At 34.7% G+C, this 24,432-nt stretch overlaps 1 protein-coding gene across 1 annotated transcript; it reads right to left on the reverse strand.

The window, feature by feature from the left end:
- Positions 1-582: 582 nt before the first annotated feature.
- On the reverse strand, positions 583-18,518 carry LOC308620244 (albumin). The gene is made up of 15 exons (XM_081239622.1): positions 18,411-18,518; positions 17,595-17,652; positions 16,396-16,528; positions 14,877-15,085; positions 14,188-14,320; positions 12,175-12,272; positions 10,548-10,677; positions 9,316-9,530; positions 7,846-7,978; positions 6,419-6,516; positions 4,965-5,103; positions 4,135-4,358; positions 2,823-2,955; positions 2,113-2,180; positions 583-746 (listed from the first exon to the last, which is right to left on the reverse strand). Exons 1-14 carry the CDS (start codon positions 18,487-18,489, stop codon positions 2,139-2,141), a joined length of 1,824 nt encoding a protein of 607 aa, XP_081095748.1. The 5' UTR covers positions 18,490-18,518; the 3' UTR covers positions 583-746; positions 2,113-2,138.
- Between the last annotated feature and the right edge of the window lie 5,914 nt (positions 18,519-24,432).

Here is a 24,432-nt window from a genome sequence, read left to right on the forward strand (position 1 = left end):
TTGTACGATAAGGTATTTTGAGAGAGTGACACCACATTCACATAACTTTTATTACAGTATATTTAATCATTGTTCTATCTTATTATCAGCTGTTGTTAATCTCTTATTGTGCCTAATTTATAAATTAAGCTTTATCATAGGTAGGTATGTACAGGAAAAAAACATAGTATATATAAGATTTGGTACTCTCTGCAGTTTCAGGCATCCACTGGGAGTCTTGGGACTTATATCCTGCAGATAAGGGAGGACTACTATATCCTTACAATCCTCTCTATCTTTTTGGTCCCCCACCTTTATTATTGAGTCTTAGTTGTAAGAAGAAGCCATGTTTTGTATGCCTTACCTATACCACATTTTCTATTGTCTTATCCAGAATTATCATAATGTTAAAATATTACATTGAATGCTTATAATCCATAACTCAGAGCAGTATTAATGTTTCTTTTACATAATTAACCCATAAGGAACTAGAAATCCTCCACTGAAATGGGGAGAGAACAGTGGAACTTTCATAGCACCTACAAAATTTTCAGGATGGCAACACATCTTTGAAAAATAACAGTCATGGACAATTATGTTAGATTCTTTTCATTTTTTTTTATTAATTGTAGCACAGAGAAAAGAAGCAAAATAAAGAAATTTGTGTTCTTAAGACAGGGTGTTGGTTAACACCAACAGAAAAGAAGAACAGATGAATAAGCTCTGAGTTTTCATTTCTCCTTTTTTCCTCTTACTCTCAGGGTGGGCTGAAAAACAAAAAGATAAATATAATTACAGTTTATAAAATGGCATGTGTTTTTTCAAATCTCTTCAAATGAATGCCAAATTGCTTAGATTGCCTTTCTGCAATTTCCACCAATGAAAACATTTCAAGCCTGTCCTAGACTCATGTCAGCTGAATTCTTCTGTTGGGCTAGGGGAGAGGACACAGCAATAAGGATTGTAAAGTCCTCTCTTTGTCACACAGGCTTTTCATCATTAGCTCTCAGGGTCATTTACTTAACTCCTACTTTTTTTTTTGTTTTTTTTTTGCCACAACACGCAGTGCAGCTTGTGGGATCTTAGTTCCCGGACCAGGAATCAAACTCGTGTCCCCTGCAGTGGAAGCGTGGAGTTGTAACCCTGGACTGCCAGGGAATTCCCAACACCTACTTCTTACCTAAGTTAATTACAAACAAAAAAGTTTTCTTCTCAACGTTAGACCTCTAGGAAGAAAATCTTGCCATTTAGGACTAAAACAAATCACATATTGAAATGCCCAAATTTGCAAAGATATGAAGTTGGTTCCTTTCCTGAATGCACAATATGAAGGTATTACCATATAGGCAAAGAGCAAGTTAAAATCTAATAGTGGAATAAACATTAGAGTTTAAAAAATATGGAAATAATTCATGCTAAAAAATAGTTGGACAAATTGTTTCAAAAAGGAAGTTCATTCTATTTTTTATTATAATTTCCCCCAACATACTATACCAAAATGGGTAAAACATGTTTATGTTTAAACATCTAAATTTTAAAGTGGGCCTTTTTGTCATAAGAAGAGAAATTCTCTTAAAGCTCAGCATGTTGACACATTGGAAACTTAGTAGCAAATTATTTACCTGTAATAAAAGTTCACATAAGGTAGACCTATCATATTCTCCAATTAATTTGTTCTTGAGCTATATGGTTGAACCATGTGAAATCATTGATATTGAACTGTTTTCGTACATACAAGAATTCACTTTCATATGGGCCAGCCTATTGCCTAAAGTTTCCCACTCCTGAGCCAGTACGTAGTAAAATGACTCTGTCTTCTGTGTCACATTGGGTCAGAACAGGCCAGTGATTAACTCTCAAGCCCTGGTTTGAATTTTTAATTTTAGCTCTGCCTCTCACTGGTTGGGTAGTCCTTGGGTAAATTATTTAACCTATTTCTTGATCTATGCCTTCATTTTCTCATCTGCAAAATGGGAATAATAATGGTACTCAACTCAGGCAACTATTTTGAGAAGTAAAGAAGTTAATATATATAATCAGTTTAGAACAGTGGTTAGCACTGGTCAGTTGATCTTTGCTATTTTAACAATACTATTAAAATTAGTTTTTTAACAAAATCTAAAGTGTAGTTACCTGAGATGCTTGTGGTTGTGTTCTTTTTAGGCTATGGCTTCTCGAGTTGAAACAACAAGTGTTGGACCCTAAATACAAAGAAATGACAGATGTGGGGAAAACATTAGCACCGCTATTAGGATACAAAAGTAACATTTATACAGCCATTGGTGATTACAAAGTAATTTTATGTACATCACATCCCTTAATAACAGTTTAGTACTAGAATCTCTAGAAGGAAGCTCACCAGCAACATTGCCCCCAAAGGAATAAAAAAATTACTGTCAAGTCATAGGGGGAATATTAAATGATTCAGACATCTAAATATAAATTTCCACGCTAACCTGTAAAATAAACATTCAGATTCAACCAAATCACAAACCAGCATTTTCAAGAAAATGTTTAAGTAAATTAATGTTTTGGTTTGATGATGTCTCTATCAAAATATCTCAGGCTTTAGAAATATTTCTATCTATATTCATAAACATCACAACTTTAGAAACGGAACAAACATTACAAACACTTAGTAATAAGCTACAGTGCAGCAGGAGATTTAAAAGAAAAAAAGAGCTATTTCAGTCATTTGGTAAGACAATTGTATGAAGAATAAGATTCCTGTTCTACATGTACATAATGTCTTTCAGATACTTCAACCACTAACCCCTAGCTTGATCAAATGCAACAGCAAAGGAAATTAGACATATGAAAATGAAGACAAACAACTCCAGTACCTCCACAGCAAAGCAGGCCTCTTTCTCATCAGCTGCACAGCACTTCTCTACAAAAGCTGCAAAATTCCCCATAACAGTTTTCAGTTGTTCCTCTGTTACCTTGGGTTTGTGTTTTACCAGCTCAACAAGTGCACTGCATTTGAATGAAAACAAAAAACAAACAAACAAACAAACAAAAACAGAAAAAAAGTTTACACACTACAGAAAAATGGAGATGGTAAAAATGGTAGCGCTGCTACTTAAGATGCTAATTCTTAAAGCCAGACAACTCTGGACCTGAGGCCCAGGCTTACCATTATAAGCTTCAATAGTCTCATCTGCAGAATGAGGATAATAAAATCCACCTTTGCAGGGTCAGTGGAAGGATCAAATTAGGTAATCAATGTAAATTGCTCAATATTTGTAGTGGCAGTAAATCTCAACAAATCATTCTTCAGTAAATCACTGGAAAGTGTGATGTCATTGCATTTATATGTTATTCAGATTTTGGAAGTTATGCCATATGGAAGTTTAAAAATTTAGGAGTTAAAAATGATCCTGAAAAACTTACTTATCTTGGGCTCCATTTTAAAAGTTTCTAATCTGAGAATCTTTATATTTGGTTTTTGTAATTTGCCCCATTCAAAGTTAATAGTGGAACAGCCATAGGAAATAAAACTATCCAATTCATGGGAGTGGGTGGTTCTCTTTCATTTACATCTACAGAGACAATAGTGCTAGAGAAAGAGTCATATGGGCATGACAGGTTTTGAAATATTACTTTTAAGTCTATGTCCATGATCAGAATCCACCAGAGATAATAGCAAATTTATGTTGCTAAATTTCATGCAATTATAACCCCTTGCGACAGCAATAGGGAGTCATGCCTCAGAACTCGAAATCCCAGATATTTTTAATCCAAGTTCCATTCTCAAAAGTCAGATCTTGAGGGGTTGCCTTGTCTGTGCGTTGCCATAGAACAAACTGAAAATAACCATTCATGCCTAGAATTAAATTTTCATATGATTTCTACTAACTAATTTGCTATCTGCAAAAATGCATCAGTTCAGTTTTTTCTACTGGACCTAGCCTAAGCTGTTATTCTACTGCAGCTTTTATCCACAAGATTATTCTGAATGGTACTATTTTTTTTTTTTTTTGCTAAGAAAACAAAATGCTATCCATTTTATTCTTGACACTTTTATCTGCTTAATAAGGTCAATACTTAAGTATTTAAGGTATATAATCACTACTTAAGGAAAAGTTGCTCATTTTAATTTACAATTCTCCCTATCAAGACTACAAACACATGCAGTAATGAAGTACTCCTCACATTTGTTTCTTGATTTGTTTCTCATTCTCGGGAAGTGTGCATAAATCTGCATGGAAGGTGAATGTTTTCTCATCAAAGGCTTTGGGTTCATATGTTTCATCGACTGTCAGAGCAGAAAAGCATGGCCGTCTGTTCACCAAGGACTCCGTGCAGCATTTGGTAACTCTTTCGCTCACTGGTGTCTTCTCGTGCAACACGCACAACCGGTTCAGGACCAAGGACAGCTAAAATCAGGCAGGAGAGCAGAAGTTCAAAGGAAGCATAATGAAAAGTTTTGCATGAACTCCTACCTTCCAAAGGACTAAAACAAATGTTATATTTTAACTAGCAACATTGAATCCTAGGTTGATTTGAGGCAATGATTTGCTTATTTTTAGAACTACAAATAATAAGGGACTTTGAAGTCTTCTCTTTTAATTAAATATGTCTACATTTTAAGAATAATATATTGAGAAAATAATTGATTAAATAATTTGAGGTGGATCCTGATCTATGTCTTGGAGTAAGGAAGAAATAGTCTTATACTGATACATTAAAGATCCAAAGAAAGTAAAAATTTAGAAAATCCCAGGATGGAACATTAAAAATTCACAGAATTTTTTCAAAACAATTTATCATTTTTGGAATCTTATCTAAAACCTCTTTCTGATGGTCAGGATAATACAGGTGACCAAATCCTGGCTGCCATTACCATATACACAAAACACACACACACACACACACACAAACACACACACATTAGCCCACTCTTGCTTCTGAAAGTTAGCTTTGTCAATATCTAAAAGCAAAAATTCATCATTATTAACTTTATCATATTCTAAAAGACTCACATAGTCTTCAGCACAGGACATTCTTTCTGATTCAGGATTCTTACAACACTTAGAGCCCACTCTTCCTAGGTTTCTTGAGACCTCCACGAGAGTTGGAGCTGACACTTGGGGTACTTTCTTGGTGTAACGAACTATGAGCCTATAACAACATAATCCATGTGTTTTCAGCCAGGCAAGAAACTGTCTTTTTCTAACACATCAGGTCAAGCAGAGATCACTTGGCCAAATCCACTAAGATGGCTTTCCATTCATAAAATTATCATCTCCAGGTCGGCAGGGTAATGTGGGAGAAGACCTTGTCCTGAGCAACTAATTAAGCCTAGCTTTGAATCCACCTGTGCTGTATAATCTAAGTGGCTTACCTTATTGTAATTCAGTGACATTAAAATATTTATTAATTGCTTCTTTCTTTCAATAAAACCTACTGAGAGCTTAACAAACATCAGCACTGTACTTAATTTGAAAGATGGATGAAATTTCTAACCCATGAAATGGAAGGAAATATACCTGACTCAAAACGGATGCTGCAAGGATTAAATTAAAAGGAACCAAGTATGCAATCAACCTGATGTGGTGTCTAGCATGTAATAATCATTTACTAAAAATGCTAATCACCGTTGAAAGCCAATGTATGACCATAATCTACTCAAGGGAAGAGACTATGTCTTGTTTATTGTTGTTATTCCTAGCACCTATAGGTAGAAGAGTGCTAACATGTGTAAGCTGAACAATAAATAACTAAATGATGTATCCCTTCCTGTCTTAACTTCCACAGATAAGGCTCTATTTAATCGGGACATTAATCCATCATCTTATTGAGCTACTGCTACTGAAGACATACTATTTTCTGCTCTGTGAAGTATTGCTGTATTTTGTTTGCTCATAAACTATTTCTTAACTTTCAAATGGCATCCTCAGTTCCTATATCCCAAGATTTGATATTTTTCCTCCTAGACTTAAGAGCCCAATTTTTTAAACTGCACTCAAATATACGCCTCTTCATCCCATCAACTATTTTATTTCATTTTCTCTGGTCTTTTTTGATGGAGAGTGATTAGAAATGATACTTTATTTTCAAGATTAAAAGTTCTATGATAGGGCTTCCCTGGTGGTGCAGTGGTTAAGAATCCGCCTGCCAATGCAGGGGACATGTGTTCAAGCCCTGGTCTGGGAGATCCCACACACCACGGAACAACTAAGCCCATGCACCACAGCTACTGAGCCTGCGCTCTAGAGCCTGCAAGCCACAACTACTGAAGCCCGCATGCCTAGAGTCCGTGCTCTGCAACAAGAGAAGCCACCACAATGAGAAGCCCGTGCACCACAACGAAGAGTAGCCCCTGCTCTCCACAACTAGAGAAAGCCCGTGTGCAGCAAGGAAGACCCAAGGCAGCCAAAAATAAACATGAAAACATGAAACATGAAAAATTTAGTCAATAAGCAAAAATACTTACGCATTTTGGAATTGATATTCTCCAAGTTTTTCAAAAAGTTCACAGTTTTGTTTAATTAAATTCTGAGGCTCCTCCACAAGAGGCTGAAGTTTCTCAAACTGAAAAATAAAAGAATTGTGTTTACAACATTCTCCCTGAGGACCAGATGCAGGTTGTTTTTCATCCTTCTAGGCAGAATGAGATCCTTCCTCCTTTCTGCCCAAAGCCATGTAAATAGATTTTTAATGTCAAATCTATTATAATATGTCCAAACTGTTTATTTAATGAGACCGTATGAGATAAGTGATTAAGAACATTCAGACTCTGGAGTGCAACTGCTGATGTTTGAGCCAGGCCAACCTGACTTATGTTCTAGTTGTGCAACTTTACTTCCCATCTCAAAGCTTTAGAACCCTCATTTCTAAGATGAAGAACATGATACTCACCTCAGAGAACTGCTCTGTAGACTACCTGAGCTAGTGAAATTTAAACATAGCCTGGAATATAGTAAAAACTCAATAAATGATGGCTATGATTGTAAGTATCATCATTATTAAGCCATCTCTCCAGTTGGATCCTGAGCTTTCTGAGATAAGAGATTTTACCTTGGTCATCAGTTCCTGTGTGGCACTTGGCATATAACCAGTTTCTTGGTAGAGGAAAAAATGACTTTCCTCTGATTCTTAAGTTTGCACACCACTATATGTGCTAGGAGTACTAAATATCTCAAACATGATAAAATTCTATTTTAGCATAGCTAAATATGCTAAATATTCTCAAAACAGATTTCCTCTCCACAGTTAATTTCTTGTAAAACCATTCCTAAACTGTCTCAAAAAAGGATTTGAAAATATTCTAAAGTACTAGATTTCACAATCTTTCTTATGATACTAATTCTTGATACTTAATAAAACTTGGAATCAGGTTAACTTTCTTTATATCTAAGTTAAATCTCTTAACATTTAAATTTACTTTATTTTGTTCTCAGGAGTGTAAAAAGGAGAAAAAGCATGGTCAAGATTTTGTGAAATTAGGGCTTCCCTGGTGGTGCAGTGGTTGAGAGTCCGCCTGCCGATGCAGGGCACACGGGTTCGTGCCCCGGTCCGGGAAGATCCCACATGCCATGGAGCAGCTGGGCCCGTGAGCCATGGCCGCTGAGCCTGCACGTCCAGAGCCTGTGCTCCGCAACGGGAGAGGCCACGACAGTGAGAGGCTCATGTACCGCAAAAAAAAAAAAAAAAAAAAAAAAGATTTTGTGAAATTAGAGATTGCTCTCTTTGATCTTTCTATTTAAGGCTATTATTCCTATAATGTTTAAAAGCACAGAGTTGAAACCATCTTAAGAAAAATTCTAAATTGCACTATGTAACATTCTTGCATTATTTTTCTTTCCTGTTATTAGAATCATCAGTTAAAGAGCTATATTTTTTTTCCTTCCAGAAACCTACCACTGTGGCATAGCATGCAGGAGGATCATCTTTGGCACAGCAATCCTCCAGTGTGGCTTCATATGCCTTGGCAATTCTCAACAGCAATGAGACAGAGTACTCAGGATGCCTTCTCGCATATTCATACAAAAACCTAATTAAGATGACAATAAAATAGATTTAGTTGGACAAATGAGCAAGAAAAACTACATAATTGGGACTTCCCTGGTGGCCCAGTGGCTAAGTCTCTGCACTCCCAATGCAGGGGGCCCAGGTTCAATCCCTGGTCAGGGAACTAGATCCCACATGCATGCTGCAACTAAGAGCCGGTGCAGACAAATAAATAAGTAAATAAAACATCAAAAAAAAAACCCATAATTAACCACAAAAATAACTCATATCCTAAAGGTCTGAATTTGACTAAACCCCATGCAGTAAAGCTTAGTGGCTAAGGACTTGGAAGTTCAGAGTTAAAGCTATCAAATCCTGGCTCTGCCACTTATTTTATTATATCACCTTAGGCAACTTATTAAAACTATCAAGACTTTGTTTCCTCCTCTGTGGAATGGGGATAATAATAGTACCTATCTCATAAGGTGAACTGTGGGAAGTACATGACGTAATCTATGCGAAACACATGCGCTCTGGCACATATTAAATGTCTGAGGAATGACACCTGTTACTACTGGGTATAATTTGTTTGATTCTGACTACACCTCAAAAAGGTTCTGATAGATAAATAGAGATATATTCTTAATTTTTTTCCTCTCTGTATGAGTAAATTCTTGATGGGTACATAATTTTATGAAATATTATTTAGTGCACAGAATACTATTATAATTGAGCAATAAAAATGCAAAGTTTATCACTACACTTACTGACTTTATATAATCATCAATTTTGTCATTCAATTGCTGTCATTTAATGCTGCCTTGCCATGCTACCAGATTTCTGGTCTTTTTAACCAAATATAAAGCACCTGGTAACATTCTACTTCTCTTTATAGTTCTTTGCTGACATCAGATATATCAATAGATAGATAGATAGATAGATAGATAGATAGATAGATAGATAGATATAGAGACATAAAGATGTATCACATATATTCACAGATATGTAAGTTCAAGAAATACTCTTTGAATGAATGCATGAATGAATAATATGTATATAATTTATGTATACTAAAAATATTTCTATAGGTATTTCCAGAAATATTCCTAAGGAGTAAGGAATGAAATGGGGGTGTAAAAATGAACTTTTATTATTACTTTGTACTCTTCTCTATTAATTGAGCATCTGCTATATGCATGTATAATTTTACAATTTTTAAAATTAATTTTTTCCAAAAATGTTTAAAGACTGGGAGAAGAAAGAATAAAGAAACATTGTAGGCAACATGAAGATTGTAGCAATTCCAAAGGAGAGCCTAGAATAATTTCCTAAATCCTGAGACCACATAAAACTATGAAAGATCATTCCTTATCCACTTACGTGCCCAGGAAGACATCTTTTGCTTCATTATAGTTTTTGCAAACTTCCTTATCTTCAGCAAAATCAGCAGCTAATGGGGACAGGTTTTCAGGCAACTCATCTTTTTCCACCTCAGCAATGCAGTGGGATTTTTCCAACAGAGGCTTATCACAGCACTTCGTCAGTTTAGTGGAGATTGCAGCTTGATTTTCACATATATACTTGGCAAGATCCGCCTATAAGCAAGTTGATGGAAACTTTTCAATGTAAATTGACATTGCTGTGCTGCCTCCCTAGACTTTTACTATGTTGGCAGAACAAGTTCATTTTATTCTAAGACCATACATATACCAACATGCCTTCCGTGAATATTTTCAGTCTGTGCTGCTAAGTCTAGAGACACTGATAGAACTACTAAAACATTTCCACTTGATTTGAAAAAACTAGTCAGTAATAAGGTCTCATATCAGTTATTTATTAATTTTATATTTCTACTGTTAAAGCATTTAAATTTTAAACTAAAATTCAGTACTGTTTTTCCAAATATTCCCCACAAATTAAGTGCAGGCATCTTGAAACCAAAAAACTAAATAAATGTTACAGATTTTTGAAAAATTAGTCAAGATCATAGTCACAGACCTTACTTACACATGTAAAATATCTGCCTTAAATTTTCTAGAAAGTGTCCTAAGAGATTAGGATTCTGGTATTTGGTCATATTTTCAGTTTGAGAAAAAGAGATATGCTAAATATTTGTATTTTTAACACAGACAGTTGAGAGAATATAGAGCAAAAGTTACATAATTTCCAAAGGTCTCTTCAGATTCTAGCCTTTCTCCAACTCCTCCCACCTCATTAAAAAATCTTCTTACAGATCTATCTTTGTAACTGTCTTACTTCAGTTTTAAGCTTTTGTTCTCAGAATATGAATGAAAGGGATTACAAATTACTGAATGAGCTTATCAGATCACTTACTGAGTAGGAGAAAGAAAGAAAGAAAGAAAGAAAGCGAGGGAGGGAGGGAGGAAGAGAAAGAAAGAAAGAAAGAAAGAAAGAAAGAAAGAAAGAAGGGAAGGAAGGAAGGAAGGAAGAGAGAAAGAAAGAAGGAAAGAACCGCAAGGCAAGGCAAGTATTGAGCAGATTAGAGCATAGAAAACTATCTCAAACCACTCTCAGTTGTTCTGATGCTAAACAAATTGATTCTACCAACTTAAGCAAGTAAGTTACCAAAAAGTATACTGAGGTTTCTTTACCCTGTCATCTGCACATTCAAGCAGGTCACCGTGGCAGCATTCCTTGTGGACTTTCGTAAGATCTGTCACTATCTTGGAAACCTCTGCAAAATCAGCCTTGGGAAATTTCTGGCTCAGGCGAGCTACCGACCTAAAGAAGAAAATTCTCCCATCAGAATATTATTAACAGGCAACATTTTATATGAAAGCACTAGGAAAATACTACGTATAACAAGAAAATTTAGGATAAAATAACATAGAGAAATAATTTGTAAGATTTATTAGTTCTTATTTTAATGCTAATTCTGAACCAAATTTTTATCTTGGGGCAAAATGTTTCCGTAGGGCCTAATTATCCATTGTAGGAGTGTGTATTGTTGTTAGAAGTCCAGCAATTCATGAAAGCAGAAATCAAAGAGCGATTCTAAAAAAGGCAACAGGCTGAGAGGCATCAGGTTTGGAGCCCAGAGCTGACTTCCAGATCTGGCTTTATAGCTTATTAACAGTGTGACCCTAGGCAAGTTACTTAGCCTCTCTGAGCTTCAGTCTCTACAGAGTCACAACAACATGCTAAGCCAAAGGACTGTTGTGAGGATTAAATTAGATAATACATATGAAAGCATTTTATGAACTGGGAAGTGCCATACAAATTCCAGTTATCCTTTTTTTTATTAACTAAAACACATTCTTCCTGACTTCCAAAGGTCTCTGAGAAAAGAAATTTCATAGCTTCTACAAAATTAGAGAGTTTTGATTCAGCATATTTTTACCAAGAAATTGATTCAGCATAATCTCTCAGCTCACTGACAAGATGTAAAAGGCTAACATCCACAAGCTTTCCCAAATCATTTCAGAGTTGCCTAAATCTGACAAAAGACACTTCTTCCCCCAAACCAATCATAGCCTGTTTAACTATGTATCATTTCGTGTCAAGGTTGTTTCGTTTATTGATTTGGTTGCTTTTGGTGGTATAGATGGTAGGGATGACAGGCAAAGATAGCTCAAGTGCTAGTTTCTAGAGAGTTTGCAAAATATCTATTTTCATTTTATTTCCTGTTCGTGTTGACTAGAAGGGAGGGATTGGTGGCGGTGGTGTGGGAGATGGAGAAGGGGAGTTCCTTGGCTCAGATACTGGAGGATGATGCTTCTAGAGCTAGCTAATAATATAAAAACAGAGGCCCAGGCAAAAACAAGACATTAAGTGCAGAACTGGTGCTACAAGAAAATGAGGAGAAAACCTAATGGCTGAAATTAATTATCAGAACATAAAAAGACAAGCAGACACTTCAGATAATTGGGTGGAGGGGAGATAAAATTAAATAAAAGACCCTGACTACAGCTTTATAAAAACAGTGGACCATTATACTAAGATCACAATCATTATAAATACATGGGAGTTTAAACACCTGTCCTAGAAGAACTAAAAAGTCCTCTAGATTCTTTGGCTACTTAGAAAAGATATGATAAAAATATAATGACAAATTGTTACTGATGCTCTGGTTTTCACCTCTGTCAAATTTCTACCTTTTAGACAACCAAAAAGATATATGCGAAAGCACTGCATAAAACGACATGCAAGTGTACAGTTTTGTCAACTGAACCATCATCATTTACATCATTATAAAAATGCAAACTAAGTTTAAAATACCATGCTTTTAGAGCTCTTTCTCCAAATTTTTGGATACTGGTACACCTGAGTCTCTGTCTGGCAGATGAAGCCAGTACTCCTTCTCTCATGGTCTCAATCTGTAAAAAGAAACAATTTTGGAAAAATTAGAAAAGAAAAATTTTACACAGACCACCCCTTCATAAGCTCAGATGAGACTATGGCAAATTGAATTTTAAAGAGAGAATTTACCCCTAAATTCCCAAGTATCACTATTGGCAAATAACTATTTTGTTCTGTAGGAAGAGGAAAAGTCAGTCTGCTCCTAGTGGAAACCTCCAGGTAGTTAAGAACCAGCATGGAGGCATTGCTAGGGAAAAGGGAACGGAAAGGAAAAGTGGAAGGACAGAGTACACTAATATCCCAGGTAACAGAACTTTGTTGACTTCTTAATTTTGCATATAACACCTTTCAATGCCTCCTCCACCAACTATCATAACATCAATAAACTCCCTGTAAAAGAGAATGCAGTGTAAATATTTATGGAATGAATGAATAAACCCAGGCTTCTAGATGCAGTTAAATTCTCCCCTACTTTAAATTCCTTTCCGATTAAAAAAGTCTCATGAAAAGAGAAACAAAAACTGTGTTGCGTTGCTGTGTAATTTTAAACATGAGTTTCCGTATTTCACTATAGCAACTTGCACTATTAAAAGGGGCAGGATATTTAGACACATACACAGCGATTCCCTCTACCAAATCCACTTAGGCAAATCTTAGAAGGAGGAAGGTGGAAGACATAGGCCTTCAAAAAATGTGAAAGATCTTTGTGGGGGAAAAGATGGAGGAAACCCTCAGAATGGGAGAAAATATTTGCAAATGAAGCAACTGACAAAGGATTAATCTCCAAAATTTATAAACAGCTCATGCAGCTCAATAGCAAAAAAACAAACAACCCAATCCAAAAATGGGCAGAAGACTTAAATAGGCATTTCTCCAAAGAAGATATACAGACTGCCAACAAACACATGAAAGAATGCTCAACATCATTAATCATTAGAGAAATGCAAATCAAAACTACAATAAGATATCATCTCACACCAGTCAGAATGGCCATCATCAAGAAATCTAGAAACAATAAATGCTGGAGAGGGTGTGGAGAAAAGGGAACACTCTTGCACTGCTGGTGGGAATGTGAATTGGTACAGCCACTATGGAGAACAGTATGGAGGTTCCTTTAAAAACTAAAAATAGAACTACCATATGACCCAGCAATCCCACTACTTGGCATATACCCTGAGAAAACCATAATTCAAAAAGAGACATGTACCAAAATGTTCATTGCAGCTCTATTCACAATAGCCCGGAGCTGGAAACAACCTAAGTGTCCATCATCGGATGAATGGATAAAGAAGATGTGGCACATATATACCATGGAATATTACTCAGCCATAAAAAGAAATGAAACTGGGCTATTTGTAATGAGGTGGATAGACCTAGAGTCTGTCATACAGAGTGAAGTAAGTCAGAAAGAGAAAGACAAATACCGTATGCTAACACATATATATGGAATTTAAGGAAAAAAATGTCATGAAGAACCTAGGGGTAAAACGGGAATAAAGACACAGACCTAGTTGAGAATGGACTTGAGGATATGGGGAGGGGGAAGGGTAAGCTGTGACAAAGCGAAAGAGAGGCATGGACATATATACACTACCAAATGTAAGGTAGATAGCTAGTGGGAAGCAGCCGCATAGCACAGGGAGATCAGCTCGGAGCTTTGTGACTGCCTGGAGGGGTGGGATAGGGAGGGTGGGTGGGAGGGAGATGCAAGAGGGAAGGGATGTGGGAACAGATGTATATGTATGACTGATTCACTTTGTTATAAAGCAGAAACTAATAAAAAAATTTTTTTAAAAAAGACGGAGGAAGGTGTTTTTGACCACATAAAGAAGTTTCTATTGGAGGCTTAGGTTTCCTAAATCTAACCATAAGATGTCCCCAAACTGAGATTTGGTTATGAATTGGTTCTTCTATTCTTCTTCTGGGGAATACCTTTGGTATCAGGCAGGCACCTTTATCAGCAGCTTGGCAGCATTCTGCAAAAACTCCTTTATATTGATGAGCATAGTAAAGGAGTTCTGGGGCATAAAAGTAGGGGTGTCTTCTGGCAATTTCATATAGGTATCTAAATTTTTAAACAAAAAACAGACAGCCATTTTTCTATAGCAGACAGTATTGTAAGAACACTTGTAATCTACATTCTCCCCAGAACCTCCAAAATCTAAAGACATCTAATTGACCAGTTAAGCTCAATTTGCACATAATGAACTTGCCTTTGTCACTCTTTGAGTCAGTGAAAATGTTAAACTCATACATATATATACATATAAATATACACACATGCATAAATTAGTTAAATATCAGTGATATGTTATTGACTAAAATGAAATAAATTCTGAGAATACTAAATATATATATCTTTATGATATTTTAATACATGTCAACTTCAAATATTTTCATACAGATCATATCCTGTTTTGATGAACTCCAAAAGATCTTTGACCGACTTTTTCATCGTGTAGAATTTTGTAGTATCATATATTATTTCTTTGAAAATTGTCATTAGAACAGAAGCTTCAAGTCTTAATGCTGACAATATTTTTCATAATAGTAATTGTTATAATGAGTCTTGACCTATTCCATAATTTTTAATTTTGAAGCTTAAAAATCTGATTACTTACTTTCCCCAAAACTTCTGTTCGTTTTCCTTAAACTCGGCACACAAAGTATCAGGGTCTGGTTTCAACTTAGGGAGGTCTGGATTATCATCTTTGTGTTTCAGTAAGCATTCATTTCTCTCAGGCTCTTGTTTCGCACAGCAGTCGGCCATTTCACCATAGGTTTCACGAAGGGATGCAACTGCACACAGTTTATCTCCAAAGAGAGTGTGCTAAGTGAAAGAGAGCAGGTGTCAAATTGCTGGGCAGAATTTTGTTTTCCTCATACCCAAAGAATAGTATAAGGAATTAATATCTTGGTAAGCCTTGGTTAGTAAATCATATAAAAATCCACATTTTTCTCAGATTTAGACACCTTCCCTTGATTTGACCATCTATGTGTGATTTCCATAAGAATTAACTGTCACACTATCACTTATAGTGGATAAAACAGAAGGACAAAAAGACAATGACTTTAATGAATGAGCATAACTCCTATTTCCACCTGAGGCTAAAGGCTAGGAGAACAATCATTATAATAAAAACTCAAGGAAAAATATCCTCTAAGTAGCAAGTGAATTCACATTAGGGAGGGAAGTGTTCATATAGTTTCTCATTTGATCTGCTCCTTTTTGAGAGGTTCAACTTTTTAGTAGATACCATTCAAAATTGAAGAGTAACATAATCTACCATGCATTAGTTGTTATTGTATTAAAATATAGATTTTTTTTGTTCTAGAAATATTTGCCTCAATGCATATTCCATTAAATGAATCCTTTCTGTCCCCATTAATTTTTATTATGAAATTAATTATAACTTTAGGGAAAATATGCTGCTCAAGACAGAATTTATTAATTTTTTTAAAAAGACACATTTTTAAAATTCATATTTAGAGCAATATTATTGTGTGTAGCTAAAGAACTGATTCTGCCTTGAGGCAGAAGTACATATAGAGAAAAATAAGAGGAAGAAAGGCTTTAGTGATAAATAAAAAACTGCCTGTCCCCAGAAAGGTATATATAGATTAAGTGGTGAGAGAAACATAATGCTATCCTTATATTAAAGACCAATCTGAAAATATCACAAGTTCAAAGTTCTGATTTTTTTATTGTATGTAAAAATATGAATATCCCTAAAATGAGGAATGCATAGCTGTACTATTATTTTACCCGGGTAACAAAGTTAGCACAGAGATCAGGTGAGTACTTTCTGAAGATAAAAACTATATTATCATTATTAGCCTCTATGAAAAGAAACCTAACTTCAAATTTTAAAAAGAAACTTCTACAAATAAAAAATTTCCATTTAAAAACACTATGACTCTTGTGTGTGGTTTCAACAAAGAAATGTTTTTAAAATTGTGGGTATACTAGAATATATCTATCATTGAAGAAACAGTGGCTATACCCACTTTTGAGCGTTGCTTACAAATACGGTCATTTAGTAATAATTGAGAAAACTAAACTGGTATTTGTTTCCTTTTTAAACATTGAAGATTACATAAAGGAGGAAGAAATACTATTCAAAATCAGAATATACTTACAAGTGACTTGTCACAATTTGCAGCTGACTCATCAGCAACGCATGTTTTTGCAAACTCAGTTAATTCATTCACTAATTTTACATGCTCATCAAATGGGCTCTGCTGAAGATACTGAGAAAAGGCAATCAGCACCCTGAAACGAAGGACATAGAAAAATGTAGCATAATAAAATTTTAATATACAGTAGGTTGCTATGCTAGAAAACAAATAGCGTGTCTGTATATGTTCTATATTTTACACATCTTGCTTACTATTATCCAGAAAGCCTGTTCACATCAGCTATTATCTGAGACCTAAGCGGGTATGTGTGGCTTTCTAAGCAAAGATGATTATATTTCCACCACGTATAAAAATATGTGTGTGCATGTCAGTAGATGCATACACATAGAGCAAGCAAGCAAAATGTATTCTAAATAGACCTAATTGTTAAGACTGGGGCATTACATAGGCCTTTTGACTATTTAAAACAAAAAATAAAAACCACACACATATCTTATTTAATCAGGCTGTAGAATGAGATAGACCTTGAAAAATAAACTATTTTCTCAACTTTTACTAGATTAAAAAATATTAAAATCATCTCAAGAAACCACAGAACTATTTGCTAGGTAAAAGAATTTAGTAAGCTAGTTGTGAAAGGAACTTTCCACCATGCAGGTTATATAAGAGTTCCAGGGCTACACTGTCCAAACAGTTGCCATTAGCCATAAGTGACTATATATTTAAATTAATTAAAATTAAATACTGTTTATTTTATTTTATTTTATTTTGTGGTACGCGGGCCTCTCACTGTTGTGGCCTCTCCCGCCGCGGAGAACAGGCTCCGGACGCGCAGGCTCAGTGGCCATGGCTCACAGGCCCAGCCGCTCCACGACATGTGGGATCCTCCCGGACCGGGGCACGAACCCGTGTCCCCTGCATCGGCAGGCAGACTCTCAACCACTGTGCCACCAGGAAAGCCCCTGTTTAAATTTTTGACCCACAGCTGCACTTGTCATATTTAAAGTACTCAATAGCCACATGTGGCCAATGGCTACTATATTGGACTACACTGATACAGAATATTTGCATCAATGCAGAAAACCCTATTGGACAGTACTGTTCTAGAATCTTTGATGACAGTGGAATATAAGGACTTCAAAATTATAACCAATACTATTAGAAACGTTAAATTTTCATTTTTAAATATTTTAACTTACAGGCCTTTGAAATTGTCTTCTCCCAAATCATTAAACCGATGAGCAATCTCACTCTTGTCTGGGGGGAAAAAAAGGGAAAAAAAAAAGATTTGCTTTAAATTCTAAAGAAACAACTGGTTAAGATCTTATTTTTTATGTTTCTCTCCATTTGACTTAGGTATTCATTTGCTCCAAGATATGAGCTCTGACTCCCAACAGAAAATCTTAGGATGATGGTGAACTATTTCTTCTGCATTTAAGGAGAAGAGTTATTTAATCTCAAATGATACTATTTGAAAAATCATCAAATATTTATAGCTTTATATTCAAACCTGGATAAGATCTAATGCCTTTGCAGTGTCTATTAACAGCCACTGAGAGGACAGTCTGAAATGAAAAATATAAATACATAAAAAATATATATATATATATGAAAAAATATATAAATATATATATATAAATAAAAAGTTCTATTTATAAGATTAAAAACACAGATTTTATATTTTTTATATAAATTAAGGTACAGTGGATAGACCTTTGGGAATCTGGACTTTTGATTTCTATCTTCAACTATATTCTGTGAAGTTTAATTCACTCTGCCTAAGTTCCCTCATGTGCAATAGCAAATAACAGTTACTAAACAATTCTCACTACTTATTTCACCTAGGATATTAGAAATATAAGATAACTTCTTAAGGGTTCACAAATACAAAATATCATAACAGTCTAGAAAATAAATGCTAAAGGAAAACTTACTTCATTAAAGATTCAAGGTTTACTGAAACCTTCTTTTATTAGGAAAATAAAAGTTGAACAGTAGAAAAATAGAATTCTTACGTGTATCTCGACGAAACACACCCCTGGAATAAGCAGAGCTGAAGAGAAAGATAAGGGAAATAAAAGTCACCCACTTCATTGTGCCAAAGCCTTGTGGGGTTGATAGAAGAGAAAATGTAGGATGAATAGAGGGAGATCAGCACTAATATACTTCTTTAGCCAATAATTGTAGATTATTAACTAGACTCATCTTTGTATTTCATTGGCTCACAACTGATTACAAAAGTCATAGTATTCTTGCCAAAAAAATTGTTTGACTAAATCCGTTGCGTATGTTTGCGATCTGGAACTGTTTTCTCCACGAGACCTTGTCAATTCATTAGTTATGTAAAACACCTTATCAAATTTTACATAAGAGTTTAAACAATTTGTACAATTACCATGTTCTCTGTGATTTACCATTTGAACATTTGAGTTTTCAGTATTTGCAAAAATTTAACCAAACCAATAACTTAGCTTGGAAATAACATATACTAAAAGAGCTAAGCTCTGAATTGTATCTATTACTAATTCAAACTGTACTTTTATTGATAAATAATGAAAAATGTACACATACACACACATTTGAGAACTAAGGAAAAGCCATAGCAACAATAATGACTGAAATGGATATTCAAAAGTCCTACATTTTAATCTCAGCTCTGGCCCACATGTGGTTCAGGCCCTAGAGCAAAGTACTTAGAGGCAATGTGGGTATCTCTCATGAAGTAGACATGGGGAAGAAAATGGACACAATGGCAGTAATGATGATCTTTGCCATCATAATATACACAGGACAGGCTGAGCCTGATTACACCTTTAGTGGTTATAAGAATACTAGATCTTCTTTACCAGGCATCATATTCTTTCCATCCCTATTTCATGCTTTTTTCCTTTCTCTCTTTTAATAAAAAGAGAAGTCACATGCTCTTTTTTAATGTTATTTTAAATTTTAAAATAAATTTAACTTCATGTCTAAAAACAAAGCAAAACAAAGATAATTTTTTTAAATGTTTTTTCAAACTTCCTTTCTTAATCTCCCCACCCAAGATTCTGATCTCTACCTCTGAATGACTATTCTCTCTCTGCCCTTTTGCTCTAAAAGATGAACTATGCATTTCAATCAGTGGGAAAATTGACCCTCTCTGATACTACAGAACAATAATTAGTACCAAGTCAGTCATTTCATTTAATTAAATAACCGAGTCAATTAAAACTGACAGTCATTTTGCCGTATGGCACATATAGACTCAGAGACTAGTAAATACTCAAGAGAAGAATTATTTTTCCTATTCAGTCATATGGTGAAAGAAATACACTTTCTATGATCTTATTTTATTTTATTTCATTTTCAGGGTACTAATTAAATAATCAAGCACAGAAGAGGAGATAATAGAAAAACAGGTGATAGATTTTTAGATAGGTGACAGAGATGGGTAATATACATTCAGATGATAGCTAGCTAGCTAGAGCTGATAAGAGTTTTTTTAATGGCTCAAGGGAGTCCAAATAAGGGAGCCAGACTTGTCTTTCCAGCCATAGCTGAACAGAAGTAAATGAATATCTGCCTATGGAATTATTTCCATTGGAGAAAACCATTTCTTTGAAGCCTGAAATTGTATACTGTAAAAGAAAGAAGGAAACTATGCTGATTTTCTAAGTAAAAAAATAATTCCTTTTTGGGTAAATGAAGTCAACTTTTCTTTTAGCCTCCAAGAAAAAGTAGGCACTTTTATTTGAAGTCAGTATTCAACCCTGGCTTCTTCCTTAAAATGAGTCTTCTGGGCTTGATCAAACACACAATCCTTATCATTGGACTTAATTGTATGACTAATTCACAAAATCAGGCCTTTAGCATTCACGCATATACTTTGTGCATACTTTTTTATTTAACAAATGAAGAGAATAATAATATTAGTTTTTCCACCTACTTTGCACTCTAATATTATACAGCACTATAATAGTAATATAGAAAACCAAAAGAAAATCAAATTCATTATGATTCTAGAAACCTAAAATTGATATTCCTATATTTAATGAAGATTGCATAATTTTCAAATATAAAACTGAAACACCTGAAAGAATCTTACTAAGAGTATCAGTAATGCATTTTCCATATGTGTATCCTTTTTAAAGACTAGCAGATGGTTGAGAAATTAAAATATTTAATTCTTAACACTATCTGTTTAAAATTTATCTTAATTAATAAGTATCCCTTGAATATTTGCATTTTGTGGGTTCCCAAAGTAAGGATACCTACAGTTTTCTTCAAATAATTCTGCATGTACATTATAAACTGAAAGAAAAATGAAACTACATAATTGTTGGTTATTTCTAAATATTCTGTTCTTCAAGCTTTTAAAGTCATATTTAGTTAGTCATCAAAGGAGTCTGGCATGGGAGTAAATGCAAATATTTAAACCAAGAGTTAACAATATGTCTTACAGATTCTAGTTTCTTTTTATGGAAAAAGTTTAAAGAGAGAGTGGTTAAGATGATTACTTCATATGCAAAGATTAACAATGTACTGATCATTTAGAAGAGAAAAAAAATACCTCAGTTGAAATATAACTGGGAATTAAACCTGAGCCTTTATCCCTTTTGTCCTTTATTTTTGCATTCATTTTGACAGGATAGAAAAGGCACAGTTTTGAAGCAAATGAAATCTCTCTTGAGACCAGTCCTCTACTTCCTTGCCCTGCTAATCATAACTTTAAACCTACAGCCTCCTACCACACTCTGAATTCCTGAAGTTTCTCACCAAGTCATCCAAACCAGCTTTCCTTCCAACTGTCCATCTTCTTGGTCCAGCCCTTATGCCATCTCCTTCTGTGATAGATTATTACATCTGGGTTGTCTTCTCTTAGGAAAAAAGTGAAACATATGCATTAAAATATGGCAACAATGTTGGATAATAGCCTCAGTATTTTAATAGAGACTTTCTAGAAATATTTAACCCAAAGTCATTCCAAAATAAGGGAAATTTGGATCTTTTTGGAGAGAAATTCAAGAACAAAAAATCTCTTCTAAGCATTTTTCCTACTATACTATGGACATATGTGTGGACAGGTAGGATAGATCCTACCTATCATGAAGGCTCTGGACTGCTTTCTAAAAAATACGAAGGGTAGAAAAGTAAAAGGCCATTAAGCATCAAACTAACTAATTGAAACATGGCAAGAAATTAAATTTCTTGTTCACTTGTGAAGATATATTTCCCATTAATAAATAAGAAAATATATTGTCCAAATTGTATGAACTTATATAGGCATCTAATGCAAGCAAAAAATTGTAATGTAATCCAAATATCAATTGTCCCCTCATGTTCCTCCATAAGCAGTTGCATTAGTGAGAAAAGTCTTTGCTGAAAATTTCATAGGAAACAAAGAAAAGAAAGTTCAATTTATGAAAACCACACTAGATCACCACTGTTGGCTTGTCCCATCTCTTAAGTCCTTCTCTCTCCAAAGCTCCCATGGCAGGAGGGTCCCTTTTCCACCTTTCCTCATATTACTCTGGGCTTCTAGAAGTTACATGTACCTTCTCTCAGATTTCCTAACCATTTACTTCAAACTTCTCAACTCTTGACTATGCAGTTTAATTCAGCTCAGTGTCAATTTCTAGCTCCAAACTTGAACACGCAGATCTAGTTATATCTTTATGCTCTATGGGTCAAGTTGAATTAACTCATCTTTAAGGGGGCTTCCCTGGTGGCGCAGTGGTTGAGAGTCCGCCTGCTGATACAGGGGACGCGGGTTCGTGCCCCGGTCCGGGAAGATCCCACATGCCGCGGAGTGGCTGGGCCTGTGAGCCATGGCCGCTGAGCCTGCGCATCTGGAGCCTGTGCTGCGCAATGGGAGAGGCCACAACAGTGAGAGGCCCGCATACCGCAAAAAAAAAAAAAAATCATCTTTAAGCACCCTTCTACCTTGAACATTCTGTGATTTCATATTCCCGATGAAACAGTCATAGCATGAGAAAAGGGTCTGACTGTTAGAATGAATATAACAAGTTAGGAAATTGGGATACAAATCTGAGAATTGGTTCATTGCTAAGCTGCCCAGTGGCTCATCAGGCATTACTCTCTATCCAATTCAGGTTAACATTTTTAAGAAATGAAAAGATCATTTAACTTGTCTAAATTATGGAAATAAAATGACACTTTCTCATATCTTTCTAGCATTTTTCCAATCCAAGAAAAATATAGCTAATGCCTGAAATCTATGTTTATCCATTCTTTGTATAAGTTAACAACAAATGGTCTATAAACATAGAAATTGAAATTAATACTAGTAACTCCTATCTCATAATAGTAGCTACAGATGGACATCAAACAGAAATTAATACACTGCTGAGAGTTTAATAGTGCTTAGTCTCTTCATATTCTATATTTTTTTCAAATATAATTCAAGAGACTTACTACCTAAAAAGGAGATTAGTTTAAAGGTACAAAATGGAACTATTGTTAACCTCTTGTAAAGCAACAAAGGTTGTGTAGTTAAAATATTCTTATGTTAAAACATTAGTGGATCAAATTTAGGAAGTTTTCATTAAAGGATAAAAATTGTTTTCTCCTCATGTCTTCTAAAGCTTAAAAGTAATCAAATGTTTTATAATCTTACAGTGCTGGACTTTAGCTGAAACTTCTCTGGCTGGTCACCCGACTGAGCCATGAAATTTAAGTCTTGAAATTCTCGTCACCTTTTTAAGCATCCATATATGGGTTAACATCAAGAAATGAATTATTTGATCCAAAAAAATTTGTAACTTTTAAGAAACATATCAAATAAATAATTGGCCTAACCTTTTTTAAACAGAAATTCATCTCTAACCTAATTATAATAAACTATACAATGTAAATATTTTTAAATGATTTTAAATATAATTATTGCACATATAAGCAATGAATTGTTCAAAATTAGCTTTTCATGATGTAGACATTGGAAAGAAAAAAATTCTTTTATTAGAATAGTATTTATAGGTTTGAAGTTTCTGTTTGCAAAAATAGCTATTTGATAATAATATGTTGCTATAAAAATATGCATTCAAATAGCATAAAGAAGTAATTTCAGTAATGTATGATGTTGACAATGGCAATTTCTTTCCAAAATACTTTTGATTCACAGTTGTGAGATATGCAGTATATTTATTACATGTAGTTTAAATTATTAGATGAAATATATAAGTTACTATTTCAATTTTAATTTTTACATTTACATTAGATATTCATTCATTCATTAAAATTATATAAATTGGTCTCTCAGCATTTAGTGTCTTGAAGGCAAACGCTGTTATTGATGAGTTCAAATTTCTCTTTGTTATTACATGGAAAATTGGCAAAAATTGCACATCGAGAAGCATGGTATCTAAAAGCAAACATTGTCCTAGCATCAACAAACCCATTATTTATTTAGGAACACCAGTGTTCTTGCTGACAGGGCACAATTCTAAAAATAATGTTTCAGACTTATTTTATTACTTATTATTTTAAGCAGTACCACCTAGTCTTTCATTCATGTGAAAGAAATGTATCAAATGCTCACTATATGCTCAAAATGTATTGAATGCTCACTAAATGCCATGCATTTCCTAGGCTATGAGGATACAAAAGATTAATAAAATACAGTCCTTGACTTTACAGTTCTTGAAGACCTCCCTAGGTCTTGAAGCCCACAGTTTAATAGGGAAGATAGAACCATAGAAAGATAATTACACTGCAACATTGTAAAGTGTTGTGCATGTAGAACACAAGGTACTCCTGAGGTGATAAAGAAGTATCAGAGGAGAAGCTCTAAATTCAAGGGCAATCTTGTCCATAAATAAGATATGTGGGCTCTAACCTCTTCAGGTAATGATGCAACTCACCAGACTGTAAAGCTTCAAATTTGCACTCTCTGGGTTCATTTTTGTCTTTGAAGGAACTTTGCCTGAAGAAATGGAATGAGTAGGTAGAGGGCTGAGGGAAGTAAGGAGGGTAAGAATATGTGTAATTTCTAAATGTTTGATAAAATAGCAAAATGCAGAAGGCAAAGAGTTAGACCTG

Source organism: Mesoplodon bidens (genome assembly GCF_964165515.1).
Source record: "Mesoplodon bidens genome assembly, chromosome: 1".
NCBI lineage: Eukaryota > Metazoa > Chordata > Mammalia > Artiodactyla > Ziphiidae > Mesoplodon > Mesoplodon bidens.